Source organism: Pan troglodytes, chromosome 17 (genome assembly GCF_028858775.2).
Source record: "Pan troglodytes isolate AG18354 chromosome 17, NHGRI_mPanTro3-v2.0_pri, whole genome shotgun sequence".
Lineage (NCBI taxonomy): Eukaryota > Metazoa > Chordata > Mammalia > Primates > Hominidae > Pan > Pan troglodytes.
Window position 1 is genome coordinate 18,811,561 of NC_072415.2, and position 27,235 is coordinate 18,838,795.

Consider the following 27,235-nt stretch of genomic DNA (forward strand, 5'->3'; position numbering starts at 1 on the left):
TCAGGGCAGGGCCAAACTCAGGGCAGGGGAGGGTACAGCAGGCCTAGAGTAGCACAGGACGAAGGCAGGGCAGGGCCAACCAGGGCAGGTCTATGGCTGGGGCAGGGCCAGGGCCAGAAGCAGGGTAGATGTAGGGCCAGGGCAGGGCCAAGACAGTGGCAGCTCCAGGGCAGGGCCAGGGTTAGGACCATGGTCATGTCCAAGGCCAGTGCCAGGAAAAGGGGAAGGGCAAGGGCAGGGCCAGGACAGGTACCTGGCAGGGCCAGGGTCTGGGACAGGGCCATGGTAGGGCCAGGGCCACAGCCAGGTCTGTGCTATGTCCAGGCCCAAGACGAGACTAGGGTGAGGGCTAAGGTAGGGCCAGGGCAGGGTCAAAGCCAGAGTAGGGCAAGGACAGGGCCAGGGCAGGGTGATGACACAGCCAGAGCATGGGAGGGCAGGGTGGTGCCAAAACCAGGGGCTGACCAGTGCCAACTCAGGGCCAGGAAAAGGCCAGGGCCAGGACAGAGCCAAGAAAGGGTCTGGGTCAGGGCCAGAACCACAGCAGAGCAGGGCCAGGGCCAGGGCCATGGCAGAGTCAGGGCAGGTCCTTGACAGGGCCAGAACCAGGCCATAGTGAGGGCAGGGCAAAAGCCAAGGCAGGGTCAGGGCAGGTCCAGGGAGGGGCCAGCGCCAGGCAGGGCCAGGGCACAACCAGGGCAGGGTAAGGCAGGGCAACAGTACCAATGGGCCATGGCAGGGTGAGGTCAGCGCCAGGAGAGGACAGAACAGGCAGGGCCATGGTGTGGCCAGGGCAGGAAAGAGCCAAAGCAGGGCCAGGACAAATCAGGGCGAGGACATGTCCAAGGCCAGCTCAGGGCCAGAACAGGACCAGGACCATGACCATTGGCAGGACCAGGGTCACGACAAGAGACAGGGCCAGAGCCGAGGCAGGGCCAGTGTAGGTTCAGGGAAGGTCCTGGCCAGGGCAGGGCAGGACCAGGACAGGCCAGGTAATGGTAGGGCAGGTCCAGGGCAGAGCCAGGCTGAAGGCCAAGGCCTTGCCCAGAGCAGAGCCAAGGCAGAGGCAGGGCCACGGCATGGCAGAGCCAAGGTAGCACAGGGCCAAGAAAAGGCCAGGGCAGTTAGGAGCCAGGGCAGGGCCAGGACATTGCCAATACCGGGGCAGGGCCAGGGAATGGCCAGGGCAGAGCCAGGACCATGACCATGGCAGGGGCAGGACCAGGTTTGGGGCAGGAGCAAAACACGGGCAAGGACAGTGCAGGTTCATGGCACAACCAGGGTCCAGAACAGGGGCAGGGCAGGGCCAAGGAAGTGTCTGGGCCACGGCAAGACCAGTGACAGGGCTGGGGCTAGGACAGTGACAGGGCCAGAATCAGGGGAAGGGCCAAGCAGTGCAAGGCCAGGGTGGGGCCAGGCATTTCAGGGTCAGGGCCAGGGCAGAACCAGGGTAAGGTTTCAAGCAGGGAAGGGCCAGGGCCAGGACAGGTCCAGGGCAGGGCCATGACAGGAGCAGGGTCTGGGGTAGGGCAAGGGTAGGGCCAGAACAAGGGCAGGGCCAGAGCAGGGTAAGGGTCAGGGCCAAGGCCAGGGTAGGGACAGGATGAGAAATATGGCAGGACCAGGGGTAAGGCCAAGGCCAGGGCTGAGTCAGGGCAGGGAAGGGCATGGTATGGCCAGTGCAGGACAGGACCAGAGCTGGTCCATAGACAGGGCAGGGCCCATGATGCCAAGGCAGGGCCAGGCTAGTGCCAGGGCTGAGGCAGTGTCCGAGGATGTCCAGGGCACAGCCAGGTCCAGAGCCAAGCCAGGGAACAGCCAAGTCAGGGTAAGGCAGGGCAATGGCAAGGCTGGGTCACTGCCGGGACAGGGCAGAACAGGGCAAGGTGATGGTAGGGGCAGGGCAGGGACAGGCCAAGGCAGGGCCAGGTCACTTCAGGGCCAGGACATCTCTAAGTCCAGTTCAGGGCCAGGGCCAGGGCTATGGCAGGACAAAGGCCAGGGCAAGGGCCAGGGCCAGAACCAGGTCTGGGCTAGGGCCAGGTCCAGAGCACGGCCTAGCCAAGGCTAGCGTGAGGGCCAAGGTAGGTCCATGGCAGGGTCAAACCAGAGTAAGACAAGGGCAGGTCCAGGGCAGGGTGATGACACAGCCAGAGCACGGCAGGGCATGTGGTGCCAAGACCAGGGACCGACCAGTGCTAGCTCAGGACCAGGAAATTTCGACCATGGCCAGGGCAGAGCCAGGAAAGGGTCTAGGTCGGGACCAGGACTAAGGCAGAGTAGGGCCAGAGCCATGGCAGAGTCAGGGCACGTCCCTGGCAGGGCCAGGTCCCAGGCCAGGGATATGGCAGCAGCAGGGACAGGGCCTGGATAATGGTCAGGGCCAGGGATATGGAAGGACCAGGGTCAGGGCCAGGGCCTGGGCAGGGCCAGGACAGGGCCAGAACCAGGCCATAGTGAGGGCCGGGCAAAAGCCACGGCAGAGTCAGGGCAGGCCCATGGAGCGGCCAGTGCCAGGAGGGGCCAGGGGACAACCAGGGCAGGGTAAGGCAGGGCAATGGCACAACTGGGCCATGGCAGGGCGAGGTCATTGCCGGCAGAGGGCAGAACAGGCAGGGACATGGTGGGGCCAGGGCAGGGACGGGCCAAGGCAGGGCTGGGACAAATCAAGGCCAGGACATGTCCAAGTCCAGGTCAGGGCCAGAACAGGACCAGGACCATGACCTTTGGCAGGGCCAGGGCCATGGCAGGCCCAGGGTCAGCACAAGGAGCAGATCAGAGCCAAGGCCGGGCCAGCACAGATTCAGGGAAGGTCCAGGGCAGAGGCAGGGCCACGGCCTGAGCCAGGGAAGGGCCAGTGCAAGGGTAGGGCCAGGGCAGGGACACAATAACACAGGGCTAAGACAGGGCCAGGGTGGGGCCAGGGCAGGGTAGGGCAGGGCCAAGACAGCCAGGTAACAGTAGGGCAGTCCAGGACAGGGCGGGGCCAGGCTGAATGCCAATGCACCGGCCCTCCCTACAAGGCTCCTGCCACCTGGCCACTGCCGCAGCTCCGCCACTGCCATAGGCCTGCCCCCACCCTGGCTGCTGCCACCTGCCTTCCTAGTGTTGCCACCCTCCTACCTCTCTGGCACGCTTCAGTGAGGCGAGCTGCAGTGTTGCAACCTTCAGTGTATGGCAGGTGTCTCCTCCTCCTCCTGGCACGGAGCAGCTGGGCAGACAAAGCCAGAAGAGCCTAGAGGAAGATGCAAAGGGTGGTAGCGTCAGAGCCTCACCTTGTCATGTGAGCCACTGGGTGGCAGAGGCCAGTTTCAGCAAAGGCACTCACACCCAGCCTCCAAAGTCCAGCCTCTCCTTTTGGCCCAAGCTAGCCAGGAACTGGGGCCTAAGGTGGGTGCTGGAGATACCACAGAGCCCAGCTCCCCACTCCACAGGAGCCGCTGGGCCCACCGGGGCTGCACTCCTTGTTGAGCAGGAGCAGCAGAAACTCAGAGATCAAGCCAACCCTCTGCATCCAGGTGCCAATTCCCATTCTGGACGCCTCCACGCACAGGGCCCTGTTCCCTGTGGTGTCCGCTACTCCATACCCAGAGGTGCCAGGCAGTCTCTGTGGCACAGACCCAGAATGCACAGGCCCAGTAACCATGGCAGGTGTGGGCTCTGCCATGCTTAGGATTCCCACGGAAACACTGTGCACCTGCCACACTCCAGTATGAGCAACAAGAGGTCGCCCTCTGGAGTGTGGAGTCCAGGGAGAGGAGAACTGCTCCTTCCTTGGATGCCACCACTGTCGCTGCCACCTCTACCAACCACCGCCAGCAGTGCAGCCCCCAACAGCACCCAACTAGCCCCCCTCCATGGCTAGTCCTGCCTCAATAGCGCCCCCCACTTCCACCCCCAACAAAGCCGCCAGCAGCGTAGTACCTGATTAGTGCCCCTAACCTGTCCTCCTCCACGGGCACTGCAGCCCCAGAGAGCACCCATAACCCACTCCCCGCCATGGGCAGCACAGCCCCATATAGTGCTACCAACAGGTACCCCCAACGCAGGCAGTGACACCTCTGAGAGTGCCCCCAACGCACCCCCCACTGTGAGAAGTCCAGCCCCAGATAGCCCCTGTCCTACCACTCTGGTAGTGCTGCAGTCTCTGTCGCCGCCACCACCAACCACAGTGAGGCGAGCCGCTGCGCCACAGGCTCTAGCCTCCAGCTGCCAGGCACAGAGCAGCTCTTGCTGACGGCCGCCTCCTACCACTTCAACCACGCTGCTGTCTCCATGGCCATCTTCTTTGACTACAAAGGAATAAAACTAGATATAAGTAAGAGAGTGCTTTTGGAAACCATACAATCACATGGAAGTTAAACAATCCATTCGTGAATGAATGACTAGTGGGTCAATGAAGATACTAAGATGGCAATTGAAAAATTTCTTGAAACAAATGGTAATGAAAACACAATATACCAAAACTTATGACACACAAAAAGCAGTAGAAAGGCAGAAATGTATAGCTATAAGTGCCTACCATTCAAACAGAAGAAAAACTTCAAATAAACAATACACCTTAAACAACTAGTAAAGAACAAACTAAACCCAACATAAATAATAAAGATTGTAGCAGAAGTAAAATTGAAATAAAAAAACACAAGATTAAACAAAAAGTTGGCTTTCTGGAAAGTTAAACAAAATTGACAAACTTTTAGTCAGGCTAACTAAGAAAAAGAGAAGATTCAAATAAATAAAATCAAGAGATAAAAAAAGGAGACATTACAACTGATGCTTCAGAAACGCAAAGGATCGTAACTGGCTATTTAATAGGCCAATAAATTAAAAAGCCTAGTAGAAACTGACAAATTCCTAGACGCATACAATCTACCTAGGTTGAACTATGAAAACATCCAAGACCTGAACAGATCGGTGACAAATAATGAGATTGAAGCCATCAGAAAAAGTCTCCCAGTAAAGAAAAGCCCAGGAACCGATGGCTTCACTGCTGATGGCTTCACCCCACACATTCACAGACCTAGTACCGATCCTACTCAAAGCTATTTTGAAAAACAGGAGGGCAGACCTAGTACCAATACTACTCAAAACTATTTTGAAAAACAGGAGGGAATACTTCCAAACTTATTCTATGAGGCCATTATTACCATAATACCAAAATCAGACAAAGACATCAAACAAGGAAACTACAGGCCAGTATCTCTAATATTGACACAAAAATCCTCAACAAAATACCAGCAAATCAAATTCAACAATACATTAAAAAGATAATTCATCATGATCAAGTGGGATGTATCCCTGAGATGCAAGGGCCATTCAACACAAAATCAGAGGGATACACCATATCAACCGAATAAAGGACAAAAACAGTACAGTCGTGTCAATTGAAACTGAAAAAGCATCTGATGAAATTCAGCATCCCTTCATGCTATAAATCATCAAAAATCTGGGTACAGAAGAAACATACCTCACCATAATAAAAACCACACGAGAGAGACCCACAGCTAGAATCACATGGGATGGGGATATATGGAAAGCTCTTCCTCTAAGATCTGGAACATGATAAGGATGCCCACTGTCACCACTGTTACTTAACATAGTACTGGAAATCCTAGCTGAAGCAAAATCCTAGCTAAAGCACACACCAAACCATCCCCCTCCCCGCACCCCATAGCGCCCTCAACCCGAAACATCCCACCTGCCCCCGTGGGCAGTGCAGCCCTGGATAGTACCCTTAACCCTCCTCACTGCTGCTGGCAATACAATCTGGGATAGTGCCCCCAACCCGCTCCCCGCCGAGGGAAGTGCAGCCCCGGATAGGGCCCCCAATTAACCAATAGTGACATTTTACTTTGCCAATATTAAGATGATCTTCTGTTGAAATTTAGCTGAAATCTGTTTAACCCCAGAAATGGCTGAACTAAAACTGTAGAATTGATTATGACATATGAGGTGATGAAGCTGACCTATGTAGGGATGAAATGACATAGTATCTGAGATCTTCTTTAAAATGTTTCAGCCAAAATAAATACATAAAGTAAGTGTGGCAAAGATTTATTGGAGCTGGGGAGTGGATGAGTGACCTTTTTCTGCTATTATCTCTATTTTTGTGTATGTTTGAGATGTTTGATAATATGAAAGAAGGATCAAGGGAAAGATGCTTTAGAAAAAGATTTCACACAGAACTGAAGCTGTGCATGACTTTCCATTCTTTAAGTTGGCCTGTGGGATTTGACCATCCCAAATCAACTTCCCGCAATACCTTAAGAATGATGAGCACTTACTGAGACAGCAAACAGCGATGGTGCTGATGTGACTGGAAGTGTAGGTAGAGGAATAAATCATCCTTGAATCATGTAACAAATGGCAAAGAAAGTGCTACCACAGTGGGTCTGGTGATGTGCTATTCTCTATTGCTACAATAGAAATAATGCATTTTCAAGTATTTTATTATTTCCTTTATATCCTTTAAGTGCTCTGTCAGCTTGATCAATACAGAGAAAAACACATTTTCACTATGATAAAAAGAACTAGTCAAAACCTACTGTGAGAGTAAAATAAAACTAAAATGACTTTTTTTCTTTCAATAGCCTTATTTCCATTGAAAGTTTGAGATAAGATGCTAAATGTCACTGGTAGAAAGCTGTGCAAAATGCTGCCCTTCAATTCCAAGGGTAGGTGGTTTAGAAACTGCATTGACCGGCCAGGTGCAGTGGCTCACGCCCGTAATCCCAACACTTTGTGAAGCAGAGGTGGGCAGATCACCTGAGGTCAGGAGTACAAGACCAGTCTGGCCAACATAGTGAAACCCCATCTCTACTACAAATACAAAAATTAGCGGGGTGTGGTGACGGGTGCCTGAGATCCCAGCTACTTGGGAGGCAGAGGCAAGAGAATCACTTGAACCCAGGAGGCAGAGGTTGCAGTGAGCCGAGATCATGCCAGTGCACTCCAGCCTGGGTGACAGAGCAAGTCCCTGTCTCAAAAAAAGAAAAGAAAAGAAAGAAGGAAGGAAGGAGAAAAGAGAAAGAAAGACAAGGAAAGGAAAGGAAAGAGAGAGAAAAAAGAAAAGAAACTGCGTGGACCTACCAGCACATTTTCTGATGTTATAATGAGTCTATTTTTGTTTCTTTTGGGGAGATGCTGGTGTGGAGATGCTTTTAGCTAAGAAAAACATCATCTTAGATTTTCACTTAAAGCTAAAAAGATCTAGCAATTTTAATAATTGGGAAGACATCAATACAAATATAAACTTTTCTGTACTAAAACTGTAGAATTGATTATGACATATGAGGTGATGAAGCTAGGGGAGAGTCAACCATTTCCTGGGATTCTCTAATTCTGTAACTTACTTTGTGTACTGTTTTACAGTTCAAGAGGTGTTTTCACATCAATTGCCCCATTCCATCTTTATTTCCACTCTGTGTGCAGGCAAGGCTTTATGAAGTAATGCTCTACAAAGAAACTGAGGCTCGGAGGGGCAAAATGACGACTTGATCAAGGTCATACAGTTACCAAAAGGATGGTGACAGGACTATTGATTTATAATCAATAAATTACTTAGAAGAAATTACTTAAAAGACAAGAGTAACTAAAATGGAGACATGCTAACCCTTGCTTACCTTTCAAAGCCCATCTGCCGGAATGTCTTTTCCCATGTTGAGCCTGTAATGGAAGGGAGAGACATAATCAGTGCACATCAAGGACTCAAATACTTTTGTCCAGCTTTTCCACACACGCTAGATATTTGGTTTTATGTTTAGGTAGGATGACTGGTTTTTCTTCAAATGCATTACTCCCCACCTCCAGTCCCAGATGGCCTTTGTAGAGTACAGAAAATTTAATAAAAAGTCCGCATATACAGAAGTCGAGTCCACATAGGGATTTAAGTGCATATAACCTGCAATGTGGCCAGCTGCAATGGCTAACGTCTGTAATCCCAGCACTCCGGGAGGCCAAGGCAGGCAGATCACCTGAGGTCAGGAGTTCGAGACCAGCCTGGCCAACATGGCAAAACCCTTTCTCAACTAAAAATACAAAAATTAGCCGGGCATGGTGGTGGGCACCTGTAATCCCAGCTACTCAGAAGACTGAGGCAGGAGAATCACTTGAACACGGAGGCAGAGGTTGCAGTGAGTCAAGATCGCGCCATTGCACTCCAGCCTGGGCGACAAGAGCAAAACTCCATCTTGAAAAAACAAAACAAAACAAAACAAAACAACAACAACAACAAAATCTGCATGTGACAGAACTCTCCATGCCAACCCCTCTGGTAAAGCATTAGGCCACGCCAATAATTCTCTAAAAATCTAAGTGTGTCCTGCTCAGAAAAATATGGTGGAACTCTCCTGTTAAACATAATCAAACAGCTGTACGTTCTAAAATTCAACTTGTAATTTTGTGGAGCAATCTGGAAAGCCAGGTGACACTGAAGTTCCAACACATCACCCACCATGCCTTTATCTTACCAGTGTTGACCACAGAATTCACATTTCCTTTTTTTTAAGCTAAACATGTTAAATCAGAAGAACACAAAAATGCTGTTCCAACTGATATCAAGAACAGTATATCCAAATCCATAAGAGAAGGACAGCTGGGTATAAAAAAGATGTTATACAATTTTTCTATGTAATATTTCTTCCCTATGTCACAGGCATATAATAATTTTCTGAGTACCTGATATAAGGAAAAGTGCTAAATTTTAGGAAAACCTTTTTAATAAAAATTCTGCATTTACCAAAAGTAAGGATTTGTGGTAACCCGTGGCATTTGTTTACATTTTCCTGATGCTTAGTCAATGGTAAACATATTTTGATTTCAGTAACTATTGCAGGTAAATACCCACCTAGCCCTAAATTCATAAATTGTGTTGTGCACTAGTTGCTTGATAATCACAGCAGGTAGTTATTGATAATTACTGCCTTTCTGATAGAGTTACTTCTGTCAATAGGAAACGGTGGGTTCAGCACTGAGTACCCAGCTAAAAGGCAGCTGAAAAGCTACCTGGCTTCTTTTCCTAAAGTCAAATTAAACTCGTACGGTGCTTAGGTTTATTTCTTGAGAACTCTACCTCAAAGGCTTCATCTTCGGATGGCCACTCAGTGTCTCCTAGACATTAGGCTTCCTCAAGAGGAGTAGGAGGCCCCAGGGCCAACTCTCTGGCCTTCTCTAAGGACTGAACTAGTCCCAGGAGATCATGATCATGGGGTTTTGCCAGGGGACCTGGGTTCATACTAGTTGGTCATGATGGAGTGTTTTAAATAATTTTGATAAATAATAAAGGACTAAATTTCGGATGTGGATTAGACACACAAACACTTAAAGCAGATTCAGGCTTATATTCTCACATGAAGTCACTCTTCTCCGGCTGAATTCCATTGTGTTTTGCTGAGTAGGAGTAAAAAAAAAAACACAGACTTTGAGCTAACCAGCCCAGGAATTTCTCTTGGCCCCTGGCCCAGGGGAGTGGGTCCCATGTGAATGTCTTCTGTCCTGTGAGTCACATGCAAAACAATTAAGAATCCCTTTCTCAGGAATTCTTTTTAAAAATATTGTTATTTTTAATTGACACATAATAATTGCACATATTTATGGGAACAGTGTGATATTTTGATACATGTGTACGATGTGTAATTCCCAGACAATTATTCTGCCCCTGAGATCCTAGCAATTAAGAGACTGGCAGAGAATACATAACCTGCGGAAGCCACAATTTGTTCAAGGCCAATGGCAACTGCCTGCCTAGACTACAAGGTGGGAGAGATGAGAGTCTCCTACCAAAGTGAGAACCAGATGGCCAAGCACAGGCCAAGTGTGGAGGGTCCCCGGAGGGAATGATTGGACGGTGAGGAGGTTGAGATGCTGCTCGCCTTGACTTCTCTTGCTTCATGGAAGAAACAAAGCACCTTTTACATTTTTCTGCATTTCCACTGTTTTCTAAGATATTTTCAGTATTATTCCTATTTTTTGTTTTTAATAGGTTCAATTTATTATTCAGGTAATTTTTTTAATTTAAATGATTTTGCTATACTACATTGTCAGGCTTTTTTAACAGGGAGTTTTAATTTAAAAATAAGCCCCACCTTCCTATTTCTGTGAAATGTAAACTTATTTAAACAGGCAGGACAAGTCAAAAGGTTTCGATGCAAGACACTCAGTTCTCCTGAGAATAAACATTAGGCCACTCAACCAGGCACAACAGCAGTGGCAGAACGACTTCTTTCTATTCACCAGAAATCAACTTAATAATTTCAGTATCTGACATACCACAGGCTCATCATTTTTTGCCATTGATACTTTCCTAACCATCTTAATATGCTAGGTATGAGACTAGATATATTAAAATATGGTTTCTGCCCTCAAACTCCACATACCCTAGAGGTTTGGATTTTTATGTCTTTTGTGAGCACTTAATCATGATGAAACAAGAAACACACAATAAATGGAACAGACATGTCCAGATCCTTTGGCACCACGAGTATTTCTGGCAGCCCATTATTCAGTTGCCGGGGAATTATTTTAAAGCCATTAACCATGCTTTACATGGTAAGGTAATATTATTCACTTTCGCCAAAGCAGTCCAACAAGGGGAAAGAAGTAGCTGGCAGACTTCATTGATTCAACACTTTTTAAATGAGATTTATAATATAGAGAAGTTTAAAACATGTTGTATTTTTCAGGGAAACCGAAACAGCAATAATAATTAAAAGGAAAATATATAGCATGGAGAATGGATGTCCAGTCATCTCTCAGTATCCACAGGGAATTAATTCCAGGACCCCTGTGGACCCCAAAATCTGCAGGTGTTCACATCCCTGATCTAAAACAGGGTAGAATTTGTATATAACCTAGCATCCCCTGCATACTTCAAATCATCTGTAGATTAATTATAATACATAGTAATATATATAAATGTTATGTAAATAGTTGTTATATTGTACTTTTTTTACATTTGTAGTGTTTTTATTGTTGTATTTTTTTCAAATATGCTTTTTCAAATAATTTTGATCTGAGGTCAGTTGAATTTGTGGGTGCAGAACCCATGGATACGGAGGGCCAACTGTAATTCATAGAAGGGATTTTTTCCTTTCAAATCTTAGATGAAATAGTTAGAAATAATGAACTGTGATTCTTCACTTTCAGAAACTGTCCTTTGTAGATCCAGTATCCAGTCAACAGAATTGAAATGCAGAGTGGAAGATGGCAGAGTCCAGACACAGTAAACAAACCTTGGACTAAATTGCATTCAGCTGCAGAGCAGGTCCCGATGTCTACCACGTGTGTCCAGGGTGACAAACCAGCCTTTAAGCTCCTTCCAGGTAGGATGTTTCCTCCTGAATAAGTAAACCAGCCATCGCTCCTTTACGAATGAATCCAGCTCTGCCTGTCCATTCTCCTCTCACCCTCCCTCTTCCACCCTATCTACCTATCAACCTCTGTGGCTTCTATTTTCCCTCCTCTCTAATAACATTGCTGCACCACAATTAGCTACATGGGGTCAAGATGGAACCTCTGCCAGTTTCTGCACCTATCTGGTAGGAAGCTCTCTCTCCTCAGCTGCCAGAAAGCCAGGCTCACCCATGACCAAGTTTGCTGCCACATGCAACAGCCTGTGTGTAAGAGGGAAGAATGGGTCACGTGTGCAGAGGGAAGCAGGGATGGAGAGAGGAGGCTGACTCCTCATGGCATTCCCATCTGCCTCTGTGCACTCCATCAGGATGCCCTCGCCTTCCCTCACTTCCCAGTTACAGGGAAGAAAAAATAACCTGGGTCACCTATTCTCATTTTAAGTCGGGGCTCTGATAGCTGTATCTCAAAGAGCACTCAATATAGACAATGAAAATAAGAACAATTCCTTGAGCATCCACATTTTAGGTTGTGAGGAAAGCATGTTTAACAATTTCTAGGCCGGGCGCGGTGGCTCACGCCTGTGCTCCCAGCACTTTGGGAGGCCGAGGCGGGCGGATCACAAGGTCAGGAGATTGAGACCATCCTGGCTAACAAGGTGAAACCCCATCTCTACTAAAAATACAAAAAATTATTCAGGCGTGGTGGTGGGCGCCTGTAGTCCCAGCTACTCGGGAGGCTGAGGCAGGAGAATGGTGTGAACTCAGGAGGCGGAGCTTGCAGTGAGCCGAGATTGCGCCACTGTGCTCCAGCCTGGGCGACAGAGTGAGACTCCGTCTCAAAACAAACAAACAAACAAACAAACAATCTCTAGCCATCTTTAGTCCTATTTTAAATCAAGAGTGGCATTTCCCCCAAATTAACATAGCAATAAAATAGTTTACGGTTATTAATCCCTTACCAAGTAGGTGCTAGCTTCCTATATATTAGCTAACTTAAGCTTCTCAAATACTCTGTGAAATTAGTACTATTACTACATCCCCTTTTCAGGTGAGGAAACCAAGAGTTAGAGATTAGGGACCCCAGAGTCAATGTTCTTATTTATTCATTGTATTGTCTTATCTTGGGGACTGTTCTAGTCTCCCCTTCCTTCTCCATATTCCTGTTTTTATTCTCCTTCCTATCATGCGTCTTCTTCCTTCTACCATCTGGTTATAATTAAAAAAAAAAAAAAAAACTGGACCCCTGGCTCCCTCCAGGCCCAGAGCAGCCGCAGAGGACAAAGGAGCACGTCGGCGCGGGGGAGGGCCGGTCCTCCGGCCGCCATGAAGCTCCGGGCGCCACTGGGCCCGAGCCGCGCTCCTGCTCGCCCGGGCTCTGGGGCGGTCCGCTAGGCCAGTGCGCCGCCGCTTGCCCAGCAGGCCCCGCCGGCAGCATGAAGCCGCCCGGACACCGGCGGGGCCGCGCGCAGCTGCCGCTGCTGCCGCTCTCGCTGTTAGCGCTGCTCGCGCTGCTGGGAGGCTGCGGCGGCGGCGGCGCCGCGGCACTGCCCGCCTGCTGCAAGCACGATGGGCGGCCCCGAGGGGCTGGCAGGGCGGCGGGCGCCGCCGAGGGCAAGGTGGTGTGCAGCATCCTGGAGCTCGCGCAGGTCCTGCCCCCAGATACTCTGCCCAACCGCACGGTCACCCTGATTCTGAGTAACAATAAGATATCCGAGCTGCAGAATGGCTCATTTTCTGGGTAAGTCTCCTTGAAAGATTGGACCTCCGAAACAATCTTATTAGTCGTATAGATCCAGGTGCCTTTTGGGGACTGTCATCTCTAAAAAGGTTGGATCTGACAAACAATCGAATAGGATGTCTGAATGCAAACATATTTCGAGGACTCACCAATCTGGCTCGGCTAAACCTTTCGGGGAATTTGTTTTCTTCATTACCTCAAGGAACTTTTGATTATCTTGCCTCATTACGGTCTTTGGAATTCCAGACTGAGTATCTTTTGTGTGACTGTAACCTACTGTGGATGCATCGCTGGGTAAAGGAGAGGAACATCACGGTACGGGATACCAGGTGTGTTTATCCTAAGTCACTGCAGGCCCAACCAGTCACAGGCGTGAAGCAGGAGCTGTTGACATGCGACCCTCCGCTTGAATTGCCGTCTTTCTACATGACTCCATCTCATCGCCAAGTTGTGTTTGAAGGAGACAGCCTTCCTTCCAGTGCATGGCTTCATATATTGATCAGGACATGCAAGTGTTGTGGTATCAGGATGGGAGAATAGTTGAAACCGATGAATCGCAAGGTATTTTTGTTGAAAAGAACATGATTCACAACTGCTCCTTGATTGCAAGTGCCCTAACCGTTTCTAATAATCAGGCTGGATCTACTGGAAATTGGGGCTGTCGTGTCCAGACCAAACGTGGGAATAATACGAGGACTGTGGATATTGTGGTATTAGAGAGTTCTGCACAGTACTGTCCTCCAGAGAGGGTGGTAAACAACAAAGGTGATTTCAGATGGCCCAGAGCATTGGCGGGCATTACTGCGTATCTGCAGTGTACGCAGAACACCCATGGCAGTGGGATATATCCCGGAAACCCACAGGATGAGAGAAAAGCTTGGCGCAGATGTGATAGAGGCGGCTTTTGGGCAGATGATGATTATTCTCGCTGTCAGTATGCAAATGATGTCACTAGAGTTCTTTATATGTTTAATCAGATGCCCCTCAATCTTACCAATGCCGTGGCAACAGCTCTACAGTTACTGGCTTACACTGTGGAAGCAGCCAACTTTTCTGACAAAATGGATGTTATATTTGTGGCGGAAATGATTGAAAAATTTGGAAGATTTACCAAAGAGGAAAAATCAAAAGAGGTACTTTTCTAAATTCAGATTTGTAGCATACAGTGTCAACAAATGGTAGTGTGACAGAGTTCAATCTGTATATTTTAAGGCCTGTTTATGTTTATCATATTTGAACTAAAAGCACGCTTTTAAATTTCCAGAATTTTGTGGAGATACTTCTGCCTCTTCTCTTATAATGACCTGTTTGTTACTGGGACTGGGAGAGGTGAACTCTCAGTTCCTGGACATTAAGGTCCAGAGATATAGCAGAGGTTGCTGGTGAGAAAGTAGTGCTCTGCCTCCACACTGTGGCTTAGGCAGGGCTGCTTAGCTCAGCCTGCTGGATTTCTCTTCTCCACACACCCCTGAGCTCATCTTTTGTAATGGGAGTTTTAGTCACCCAGATCTTGTAGTAAATTCCTTTTAATTGTCCTTGTAATGTCCTAGAGAAATGAGAGGCTGTTTAGGTGCTTTTTTGAAATTCAAAATGATTGGACTATATAAGTTTTAAAAATGCAGTGAATTCTACAAGTGGTGTATTTTACCTTAACGGGACCACATTGAAACCATGATATGCTTGTCCACATGGTATCTTCTAGGGGAAAGAAATTGACAAGCACAGTTTACAGAATGAATGAGCAGCAAATTAATGTTTTGAATAATTTTTAAGGGGCAGAATTATTGTGTTCTTAAGCTTTATGTTTAAAGCTTTGTGAGAACTTTATATGTACAATTTCTTTTGTGATATAATCACTTATAAAGAAATGAATTATAGAGGTAGAGGGAACCTCAAGCAAGTTGTAAACTGAAGCCCACGCTTAGGTTAGGGCAGGCCTGAAAACAGAACCCAAGATCCCTGACTCATCCATAAGAGTTTTCTGTAGCATCACATTCACCTTCTCATACAATGTGGCCCTGACTTGCAATTCTAAAAGTGCTTTGTATACAACTGTGGGGAAAACACTGGGCTGAACAAAACCTGCATATTTCTTTATGTAGCACTTCTCAGATCCATTAATATTGCTAAAATGTAAATAATAAGCCTTGTTTTCCTAAATCATTCTAATATATTTTTATATATCAATTATATATACACACACTTATATATCACATATATATTCTAATATATATTATATATTTAGATATATCTAATATGTATATCACATATTTATATATCTAATATAGATATATTCTTATATATAATATATATATAAGAATTAGTATCTTGCATTCTGGTAATAAGTTTTTGGAACTGTGGCCCTAGTGCATTAGGCACTTTACTTGATAGGATGTAGTTATTAAAGGAAGGAAAATAGATATATATATATAAACAGGACTTAGGCAGATGGGCCACCTCACTTGTCAGCGGGATAATATTTCATTGGTTTTCTGAACTTCAGGGGCCATGATTTTCTAATAACTGCTCCTGATACTTGTGTCTCCAGGGCACAGCCCACTTTCCTGCAGTGAATGTTCCTTGCACTGGGAGAGGCCGTTTGGATTCTGGCTCTGTGATTAATATTGTGCTCCATTGTTGCTTAAGATGATGGGTTAGCTGCCCACAGGATTAGCAGTCATTTCCGGGAGTGGGATGTTTCTAGTTACTAGAATAATTGTAATGACATTTGGAATGTGGACATGGAAGAACATTTGCCATCGAAGAATACATATTTATGATGTGACCCTGTTTTGCTCACCTCTCAACTTGAGCAACGTGGTGTCCAGAGGTGTATGTTGAACTGTTTGCCAGCGTGTGGAAGAATGGTTGACTGCGTTGACGGGTTTCTTAGGTGGAAGCATCGTATTGAACTGGAAGTAGACATGATTTCATTAGTTATTAATTAACCATGGGCTTATTCTTCATTTATCAAATGGGGATGCTATTTTCTCTGTATAATTTGAAAAGTGTATGTGCACAAATACAGGCGAACAATTTTGCAAAATAGTTGCAAAGCTTGGTTATCATTTATTAGGTTATGAAATAAAACATTTTTATGACCTCAGATGCTAAGAAGGAAGTCCTTTTAAACAATCACGAGTGCATCAGTTACTTCTGTAAAAATTTACTGTGAAGAAGATTGCTGTCACTTTTACTGGTTAACATAGGACAGAAAAGTTATGATTATCTTTGGAAGCAAGTGATGGCAACTTATTAACTGTCAGCACAAGAAACAGGAAAATATTCAGGATTGAATAATTGAGATATAAATGTAATAATATTGTGTGTGATGCAGTGACTGACATACAGTTCTTTGGCAATTTGAACCACAGGCCATAGGTTTCACCATTTATTAGTGTAGTGAAAAAAAATTAGGAGGCTTAAGGGCTTCATTTTAAGTTAATTACCACAGCATAAAATTATGCCAACTTACCCTAAAATGCACCTAGCTTAGATAGAGAAATAATTAATTAAATTGATTTTTGTATTATGTCTGAAAGTTATTCTTTTATGGGTGATTTCATAACTAAAGTACTGTGGGGAAATAGCTTTTTAATCTGTGATTGAGCCTGGCCAACACAAGCTGGCACTTTGTTGTCTCAGGATAGGCATTAAAAGCTCTCAATCTGCCAGATCTAAGTGATATATTTAGTGGATCCTTTTAAAAACAGTTAAAGGTTGTCTGTCAGGCAACAGAAGTGTCTGTTATGTATTTACTAAAGTGATTTTTCTTATGAAAATAGTATGCGTATTTTATAAGATGGGAAAATTAAATATAAAGATTAGATCTGAAAAAAAAACCACCTTTTTTATTCCACAAAGTTTTAGTGTCTGATGATGAATTCTGGAAGCCTGTGAATGCCTATAGAAGTTCTCTGTCATCAAACCTCCTTGCACACGACCTTCCATCCAGGCCCTGAGAATTCTCCTGTGTTAATTTTGTTTAACACTCCACAAGCACAGGGAGAGTTCATTCTGTACAAATATACATAGCCAAAGGTCATTCACTAATATACTCTCAACAGCTGATGGAACAAGGGCGATTATTTTTTATTTCCTCTAATTTTTCTGCAATAGTGGTTTAAAACCATAGGGCTTTGTTATTACTTGAAATCAGACATCTGAATTCTAGTAACAGCTCTGCCTCTGGTTATCTTTATTTCTTTAGACAAGTTACTCTTCGGTCTTTCTCCTCCCTTAATATAACACAAAAGGGTTTGTTTTTGTTTTGTTTTGTTTTGTTTTGTTTTGAGACGGAGTCTCGCTCTGTCGCCCAGGCTGGAGTGTGGTGGCACGGTCCCAGCTCACTGCAACCTCTGCCTTCCAGGTTCAAGCGATTCTCCTGCCTCAGCCTCCCGAATAGCTGGGACTACAGGCACGTGCCACCATGCCCAGCTAATTTTTGTATTTTTAGTAGAGACGGGGTTTCACCATGTTGGCCAGGATGGTCTCGATCTCATGACCTCATGATCTGCCCACCTCGGCCTCCCAAAGTGTTGGAATTACAGGTGTGAGCCACCGTGCCTGGCCACAAAAGGGTTTTTAACAGGCTCCTTTCATTTTGCAGTTTTATATTTTCATGAACATCATCACTGGAAAAGCAGACATCTCTGTCTTCATATTGTAAATTCATTATTCACTTGGTCATCATGTTTCTTCATTGATTACTTTTACCAATCATTCTTTCAATTGATTCATTACTCAATTTTTACCACAGAAAAAAGTAACTTCGTTTTTCCTCTAGGTTACCTAATGTAGTGGTAAAACTGGTGGTCAAAGGAGGCACAGTTTTCATTTAATTCAACAGTTTTTCATGAAGCATGTCTCAGCCGCTGAGAGCCACCTGAATGTGGACCTGCCCCTCTGCTTTTTCAAAATAATCAGCAGAAAAGGATTAATAATTCGTGGAAGTGGTGGATTTTGCCAGCATATTCCTATAAAAAGGGAAATATTTTCACATACTGTAGGGGCTGCCAGGCAGCTGAACATGTGGCCTGGCACGGAAATTGGTGATAAAACTAAAATATCAGGAAATTGTACCACTCATAACTTTTCTGCCAGAAGCTTCATTTACATTATTTTTAACTCTTGAGAGAAAAAGATTTTCATATCTAATCAAAGGAGCCAAGACTTTTTACCATGCATTGAACATTGAACATAATGTGAAATTCTAGGAGAAAAATAGATTTTTCTTCTCAATTAACCAATAGTGACATTTTACTTTGCCAATATTAAGATGATCTTCTGTTGAAATTTAGCTGAAATCTGTTTAACCCCAGAAATGGCTGCTCTAATGGATGATATGTACTCGAGTAACACAATTTTCTCAGCAAATTAGTAATTTCAGCCTTTTGGGTTAAATGGTGAGATCTATAAAATTTTCCAAGTCCTATTTCCCACACGAGATTTATCATTAATAGATTAAAAGTAATTGTAAAAGATAGAGGTAAGACAAAACATTATTTATCATCCCTTAATTAATAGTTTTCATATTTAATGACATATTATTTTTTAAAATATCATTTTCACATCTACCTAATTCCCTTGCAATGTCTATTGTCCCCTGATCTGATCATAAATATCTAGATGGCACCCCCTTAAGTATATGACAATTGCTGTTGTTTATATTTTGCTTTTTATCAACCATGTATCCTTTGTCAGTTTTCATAATGTCTTAATATTTTATCATTGTATATGAAGGGTGGGTGATCCCTTCATAAAAGACAAAAGTCAGAATTCATCAGTCTCACTATCAACATATGTTCAACAGTGCGCTTTTCAAAATAAATAGCTTTATATTTTTCCTTATTTGTAAAATATCATGATTTACAAAACATGAAAATACTAAAAATCTTTTATTTTTGCATAGACACTCCCACACACTAAGACCAGCACATATAAAATACGACCACTCTATTGTGAATCCTGCTTTAATTACATATTAATATATAATTAACTGTATGTCTATAAATATAGTCATGTAATCACTTTACTGCTTATATAGTGTTCCATAATTTAACAAAATTTAATTTCTGATTAATATGTAAATTTATATCTACAGTTTTGCTATTATACATAAGAATGCGATCAGCAACTTTACCTATATCTTTGAACATTCATTCAATTATTCCTTTAGGGCAAATTCCTAGAATATGATTACATGTATATGTAAAATTTTGATTAACACTATCAAAATTCTAACCCTCAAATTTATTCAAATATATGTGCTCAATTGAATTGAGTTTTTATAAAGCTGTTTTATCTTTTACAAAACATTTTATCTTAGCTTATATTTTTATAATTAGTAATAAATTTTCTTAGATTTGTCAGCAATTTTAACATTTTATTTGTGTGTTGTATGAATTGTCTCTTCTATTAGATGTTTGTCTTTAATCCTTTAATCCCAAATATGGCATATGTGCAGCCAAGACATTTGCCCTTTAGGTTAAAAATTTCATATACTAACTTCCCTGAACAGAAATGATGAATGTTTATCATTATTAATTTTTACCATTTTAGCTTTTGAATTTTTCAACTTTCTTTTGTTGTCCCAGTAAGTGCAAACAAATATAATATTTGTTTTTTGGCCCTTAGCAATTTTTTAATATCCAAATAGCTCAACTCCAGAAGGTATTGAATGAGCTCAACACATGTGTTATGCCCTCATTTTGGGTTGGCCAGTCAGGCTGAAAAGACCCTGCCACACCTACTCACTCTTTGTAGAGACTAGGGCAGGTCCGTTCACAAACATCCATGCTTCAACACGCTCATCTATGCACGGAAGGTGCTGCAACACCTTAACATTGTTTCTTTCCAAAACTTACTTCCATATTACTCTCAAAAGAAACATGAATCCTAAATAATTAACTCCATCATCAAATAATGAATTTTCCAAGATAATCCTTGACTACAAGATTTCTGGTTTAAGATTGGTTCTGATTGGCAGTCTATAACGCTTCCTCTACCAATTCCCACTAAAGTAGATGTAGACACACTGGAAAGTAGACACACACACACACACACACACACACAGAGTAAGTTGAGCTACTAGTAAAAATCCCTTTAGGAATCTTAAATAGAATCGTAAAGGAATTTTCACTAGTAGGTCAATTTAACTGAATTGCAAAACTCAAATGATAGTGTTGTATGTATATGTCTCCCATGGAAACCAAGCAAACAAGCCAGCCTTAAAAAAGATACAAGTATATTTCATTCTTTTCCCACAGTGTTCCCCCTAATTCAGAAACACAAGATTCGCACTAAATAGAAACTGGGCAACTGTGTCCTTCCTGAATAGAAGCCTCCTTCTGAGAAAGCCAGACTCTTGCTCTTATCATTATTATGATCACCCCACCTTCCCCTGACTTCTATTATCTTTCTACATCTAGTCCCACTCTCAGAAACAACAGAGCAATTGGGCGGTAAGAGAGTGTGTGCATAGCGTGTTTGTTGGGAATCATAGAAAGAAAGAAGCCAACCCCCACAGCCCAGTGTATTTTAGAAGATACGGCACTCATCAGTAAAAAGTTATCGGAACAGTTAGGGACTGAAAATTCCTGGCAATATCCAACATGAACACCGGAAATAGCCTAACTATGCAGTAATTATAAAATGTTTATATATACTATTTAAATATAGTGGGTAGTATGTGACATTAAAATTAGATTTTTGATAAAATGTGATGAGAAGAAAAAAAGCCACCCTGCGGCCGGGGCCGGAGCTGGAGCCGCCGTCTGGAGCTCCCCCGCGCGGACGATGCCTGCGGTGCCCGCCCGGGGCTCTGGGCTGTGAGGCCTGGGGCCCGGGGTAGCTATGGCGTCAGCAAGCGCGGCCCGCGGCGCCGCCTGACAGGTGTGGGCCCCGGCGGCGGCGGCGCGGAGCAGCACGTAGGCCAAGAGGTGCAAGGGTTCGGCTGTGCCCTCCGACAGCCAGGCCCGCGAGAAGCTGACTTGGGATGCCCCACCCCTCCACAAAGATGACTGTCCCCTCTGCCCAGCCTCTGGGTCATTTTGGAGAAGAGGCTCTTCTGGCCGCAAGGTGGTTGGCGCTGTATGTCTATGAGTACCTGCTGCACATCGGTGCCCAGAAGTCAGCCCAGACCTTCCTGTCTGAGATCCGATGGGAGAAGAACATCACGCTGGGGGAGCCCCCCGGGTTCCTGCACTCCTGGTGGTGCGTCTTCTGGGACCTGTACTGCGCAGCGCCTGACCGAAGAGAGGCCTGCGAGCACTCCGGCGAGGCCAAGGCCTTCCAGGACTATAGCGCTGCAGCCGCCCCCAGCCCTGTGATGGGGAGTATGGCCCCAGGTGACGCAATGGCCGCAGGCCCCACGGCAGCTGGCTTCTTCCAGGGCCCCCCCGGCTCCCAGCCATCCCCCCACAACCCCAACGCCCCCGTGATGGGGCCTTACGGTCAGCCCTTCATGTCACTGCGCTTCCTAGGGGGCCCCCGGCCCACCCTGCGGATGCTGAGTCAGCCTCCCGCAGGCCTCCCCGGCTCCCAGCCCCTCCTCCCTGGCACCATGGAGCCCTCCCCACGAGCCCAGGGGCATCCGAGCATGGGCGGCCCAATGCAGAGGGTGACGCCTCCTCGCGGCATTGCCAGCGTGGGGCCCCAGAGCTATGGAGGTGGCATGCGACCCCCACCCAACTCCCTTGCAGGCCCAGGCCTGCCTGCCATGAACATGGGCCCAGGAGTTCGTGGCCCGTGGGCCAGCCCCAGTGAAAACTCGATCCCCTACTCCTCCTCATCCCCTGGCAGCTACACGGGACCCCCAGGAGGAGGTGGGCCCCCTGGAACACCTCATCATGCCTAGCCCTGGAGATTCTACCAACTCCAGTGAAAACATGTACACTATCATGAACCCCATCGGGCCGGGTGCCGGCAGGGCTAATTTCCCGCTCGGCACTGGCCCGGAGGGCCCCATGGCCGCCATGAGCGCGATGGAGCCTCACCACGTAAGCGGATCCCTGGGCTCGGGTGACATGGACGGGTTGCGGAAGAGCTCCCCCGGTGCCGTGGCCGGCCTGAGCAACGCCCCGGGCACCCCGCGGGACGACGGCGAGATGGCGGCCACCGGGACCTTCCTGCACCTGTTCCCGAGCGAAAGCGTAAGCGACTGCTTCGACTCCCCCCCGCCTGGGGCGGCGTCGGGCCGGAGGGGCCTGGCGGGCAGGCCCCGGCGGGGCGGCCGGGGGGCCAGAGCAAGACCGTGACCGCGGCGGGCCAGTACTCGCCAGGCATGACCATGAGTGTGTGATGGGGCGGCAGCCCCGGGCCTCTGCGGGCCTAGGCTTCTGCCCAGCCTCCCTGCTCAGGGTGAGGGGCTGAGGTCACACCTCGGGCACCTGGACTCCTGGCCAGTCAAGGCTTGCCCAGCTGGGAGGCCCCACACGAAAGATTCTTACCATTTTATTAGAAACGCAAGGACCTCAGAGACGTTCTTTTCTGTATGGACCCTTTCTGCCATTTGTATTTTGTCCCAGAGAGAAAGGCTCTTTGGGGGGCCCCTCTCCCCAGGACGTCAGGGGGTGGGGCCCATCGATAAATGGAAGCTGGTTTTGGTTTTTGGTAAAAAAAAAAAAAAAAAAAGTGATGAGAAAACTCAGACACAGCCTTCATGCAATTTTGCTGAAAATATAGTGAACATGCTCTTACAACTCATTCATACCCAGGTTTCCATGACTTCAAGTTTTGTGTTCTTTTTCTGCTACTTCAGTAAGAGTATTTAGAGACACAAGATGGCCAATCATAGAATCTGGGGGAAATTAACAATATTTAAAGAGCAGATCAAGAAAGAGGAACTACTTAAGACAACAAAAGGAGGTATGAGAATGTGCAGGCCAGGCACGGTGGCTCAGGCCTGAAATCCCAGCAGTCTGGGAGGCCGAGGGGGAGCGGAGCACCTGAGGTCAGGAATTCGAGACCAGCCTGGCCAACATGATGAAACCCTGTCTCTACTAAAAATACAAAAATTAGCCTGACGTGGTGGTGGGCACCTGTAATTCTAGCTGCTCGGGAGACCGAGGCAGGAGAATTGCTTGAACCTGGGAGGCAGAGGTTGCAGTGAGCCAAGATCCTGCCATTGCACTCCAGCCTGGACAACAAGAGTGAAACTCCATCTCAACAAACAAACAAAGAAGCAAACAAAGGATGTGCATGGAGGAGTTTTAAGAAAGAGGGTGTCAAATCTAGTAGAGGCCAGCTTTGATTAGAGGTGATCATTCATCACAGGCCTTTTGGAGAAAATTGGTGATGTGTATCAAAAAAGTTTCAGTGGAATTGTGGAAAAGATAAGTGTAATGGAGCAGTGAGTTGTGAACTAAATGAAAGGTAGAGAAGGGGAGACAATGAGGACAGACTTCTCTTTTAAAAAGCCAGAAAAAAAACAGAGAAGGAAAGGGATGAGAATGCAGGTGGGAGGTGAGACAGACAAACTGGAAGATGAGGTGAGGCCAAAGGACAAGGTGGCCCTTTAGCGCAAGACCCGTGGGAGTCCTTATAAACTAAAGGGGAGGAACCAGGGGCTGAGCAGAGGCTGACAACACAGAGGAAAGGACGTTTCAAGATTCCTTAGTAGCTGAGTGAGAAGACCCTGAGCACTGGTAGAGGAGCATGGCATGAACAGACAGAGGACTCTGAGAGCAGACGAAACAGAAGACGACTATCCTGGGGCCAGATGTGCAGCAGGGGATGTGCAGCAGGGAATGGGCAGGAAGGCGGGGAGTTCAGACAGGACTCATAAGCTGTGAGTGCATGGAGAGGCAAGCTGGCTGACTGCGTATTTGCATAAATGCAGTTATTATAAAATCCATATATAGATTTTACTTTTCAAAGAACTATAACACACAGAACACCAAAACTATACAAAATAAAGCCATCTGTTTTAGATAATTTAGAAAATACTTAAGCATATGGCCGTGTTCTTCATTAAGAATAATAGACCTTTACTGTGTAAGTCTGAAATTCTGAGCTGCCTTTGAATGGGGCTCCATGATACGCTCTGAAAGCTACTTTAAAAACAAACCTCTGATACCCATTGGTTTATTTGTCTTCTGTCTCTTTCTCATAAAAGTTGACTATAGAAGACATTTCCAGTAACTATGATTTCAGTGATTTCAAAGCTAAATGAATAGGAGTTTCCTGCACCATCTCATAAGCATTGCATTTGCCCAGAAAACTGCTTAAACTTGACTTCAGACTTTTACTACACTCTGCTTCTATAATGGATCAGTTCTCTGGTTTATATGAAATTCTAACAGGCTTGCATAAGCTTTCATCCTACTCATTCTTACATGAACTTCATGATATAATGAAATAAAAATGTAATGAGATAAAAATCTCTAAGCAAATTACTTCCTAAGTGGCAAATCACTAGAAAGTGAGAATTGTTATAATTCCGTCCGTACTCCACCTCCAGGGATGTGCTTTCAGGAACAAAGACGGATCTCAGTGTTCCAATGAAGCAAGAGTGGCTGTGACCATGGTCCAGTGCAGCAGAGGAAAGACCTGTGTCTGAGCATGAGGCCATGTTAGAGAGGCTCCTGGGGTTTGGCTCCTCTTCCTGCCTCACCCCTTCTACTTTGAACCCCTGCCCCAGTTCACACCCCCTCCACTGCCCTTCAGGAGTAAGGCACACTGCACACACACACACACACACTACACACTCACACACTGTACACACACACTGTACACACATTGCACACTCACTGTACACACACTGCACAGACATGCACACATTGCATACACATGCACACTGCACACACATGTACACACACTGCACACACGTACACACTGCACACACATAGTGCATTCACACATGCACACTCCTTCTGTGTGTTTCAGATGCTGCCAATGCTGTGGGTGCCCTGGGGGAGACAGGGTCCCACAGGGTCAGCAGGGAGGACTGGCGCTGGTGGTCTGAAGGGCTCCCGGGCTAAGTGTGAATCATAGCAGGGCAGGGCTGGGGTTGGGGAGAGGGAGAGGGGCCATGAGAGGGGTGTGGCATGGGGACGCTCCTCCTCCTCACCCCTGTGGTCCCCTCAGATCTTCAGGGTCAGCAATGCCAAGCTGGAGCCACAGGCCAGGCCTTCCAGTCCTGTGACTGGTGAGTGACTCGGATAGGGCTGGTGAGGGATGAGGGCCTGTGTCCTAGGGCAGTGAGCTGAGGCCCTGGAGGAAGTGGGAGGCGATGGGGAGAACTTGGTCTCACCTCTGCCTGGAGAGAGGGACTTCCCACAGGACCCCCAGGGCTTCTTGGCCTCAGGGGCGATCCTGGAGCCAAGAGAGAGAAGGTGAGTGACACACACACAGCCAGGTGTCACTCCATCACCCTCAGCCCTGAAGCCTATGGGACCCTGAGGCCCCTGCTCTGCTCCAGGCCCCCAGCACCAGGCCATGGGGTCCCTGCTCAGGGAGGGCCACTCAGAGACCCTGTGCCCTGTCCCTCTCTGTAACTTGGCTGTTCTCCCCCATGTACATGACTCCTCCTGCATCCCCCTGGCCACCTGCTCCCTTCTCTAGGGGTACCCAGGTCTCGTTGGACTGATCAGGTCCCCAAGGAGGCAGGGAAAGAAGGGAGATGGGGTCTTCCTGGCCCTCAGGGCTGCCCTTGGCAGAGAGTGAGTGGTGAGTAGAGGGCCTGGTGGGATTCAGATTGGGGGTGGGGAGGGGTGGGGTTGAGACTCAGCTGTCAGGGAGGGAGCAGAGGCTGGGGAGGAGGTGGGAGGAGGATCCAGTTGAGCCAGCCCCCTACCTTCCCTAGGGTATTCCGGGAGCATCCAGCCCCACTGGTCCTGGAGGGATCCTGGTGTCTCCGTGAGCACCACCCTCTGTTCCTCCAATAAATCCCCTGAGCCCTACTGTTTTCTCCCATGACCTCCAGCATAACACGCTGAGTCCTCAGGGTCCCCATTTGTCCTCACACCTCCAGTGCTTCCTCCCCATACTTCCTGGGCTCCAAAGTCCCCAAATACTCCAATGCCTACCCCTGCTGTGGTAACCCAAGGCTCCTGTGGACTCGGGACCTGGCCTCTGCACTCCTCTGAGTCCCGTCCTTCCCCTGCAGTGACCGTTCCTCATCTCACAGGGACCTTTGGGCCCAAGAAAAGCCAAAGGAGCCACAGTGAGTGACCCCATGAGCTCTGACCTTTGCCCCCTCCCACTGGGCTTGAAACTGTCTCTCCAGGGCAAAGAGACCCCCCAGGGAGACCCTGATCCCCAGCCAGGAAGCTGACTCAACGCTTCTGTGACCCTGATCCCATGTGTGACCTCTTGACCTCTCTATGACCTCATTTACTCCTTTGTCAGGGCCCAGCTGGACCCAAGGGACAAAAGGATGTCCAGGGCCCTTCGGGACACACAGTGAGTTAGGAGTCAGGGCTCCCAGGACACCTGGTGAGGAATCTGGGCTCCTGGGACACCCGGTGAGTGAGGAGTCAGGACACATTAACAGGATCATGAAAGCATAGCTACTCAAGTAACTAAATAATTATGCAACTAATTTTTTCCTCATCACTAAAACATAGTTATGGACAGATTATTTTTAAAATACAACACACTAACAAGTAGTTTATCCTTAAAACTCAGTTATGGTTTGTTGTTTGTTAAGGCCATTGCTTGGGAAAAAGAAAACAGGAGAAGGAACAAGATGATGATACCGAGAAGAAAACACAGACTGGAAGGAAGGAAAAAGAACAGGGGAGGGAATTAGAAGGCCTATTATGACACCTTTTTCCACTCCCTGATTCATGAAATCTGAATAAGTCCAATATCAACAACAACAAAAAAAAGCAAAAAGATATACAAGTAGTCACATCCTAAATTTTGTTAATAGTGAGATAATACCAAGGGGGGTGGATCACCTGAGGTCAGGAGTTTGAGACCAGCCTGACCAACATGGCGAAACCCCGTCTCTATTAAAAATACAAAAATTAGTGCCCATAGTCCCAGCTACTCTACTTGGGGGGTGCTGAGGCAGGAGAATAGTTTGAACCCAGGAGGTGGAGGTTGCAGTGAGCCGAGATTGCACCACTGCACTCCAGCCTAGGTGACAGAGTGAGACTCCATCTCAGAAAAAAAAAAAAAGAGTGAGATAATATGCTGACAC

The 27,235-nt window shown here is 46.8% G+C and overlaps 2 protein-coding genes and 1 pseudogene across 2 annotated transcripts in view; 2 read left to right on the forward strand and 1 right to left on the reverse strand.

Moving 5' to 3' along the window:
• ANKRD62 (ankyrin repeat domain 62) overlaps nucleotides 1-22,147 on the reverse strand; it is a 67,507-nt gene extending 45,360 nt beyond the window's left edge. Inside the window, exons 1-6 of the mRNA XM_009433625.5 lie at nucleotides 22,083-22,147; nucleotides 21,194-21,410; nucleotides 15,887-15,998; nucleotides 7,623-7,665; nucleotides 4,126-4,292; nucleotides 3,124-3,235 (exon numbers count right to left, since the gene is read on the reverse strand). The gene's annotated coding sequence lies outside the window, so the exon portion shown is untranslated. The remainder of the gene's footprint in view (nucleotides 1-3,123; nucleotides 3,236-4,125; nucleotides 4,293-7,622; nucleotides 7,666-15,886; nucleotides 15,999-21,193; nucleotides 21,411-22,082) is intronic.
• Nucleotides 12,629-14,329, forward strand: LOC104003071 (adhesion G protein-coupled receptor A3-like; annotated as a pseudogene).
• Nucleotides 21,027-22,399, forward strand: LOC107969428 (single-stranded DNA-binding protein 4-like). The gene is given in 2 exon segments (XM_063795929.1): nucleotides 21,027-21,931; nucleotides 21,933-22,399. Coding segments are annotated over 2 exon segments (1,260 nt in total). The 5' UTR covers nucleotides 21,027-21,082; the 3' UTR covers nucleotides 22,344-22,399.
• The last annotated feature ends 4,836 nt before the right edge of the window (nucleotides 22,400-27,235 follow it).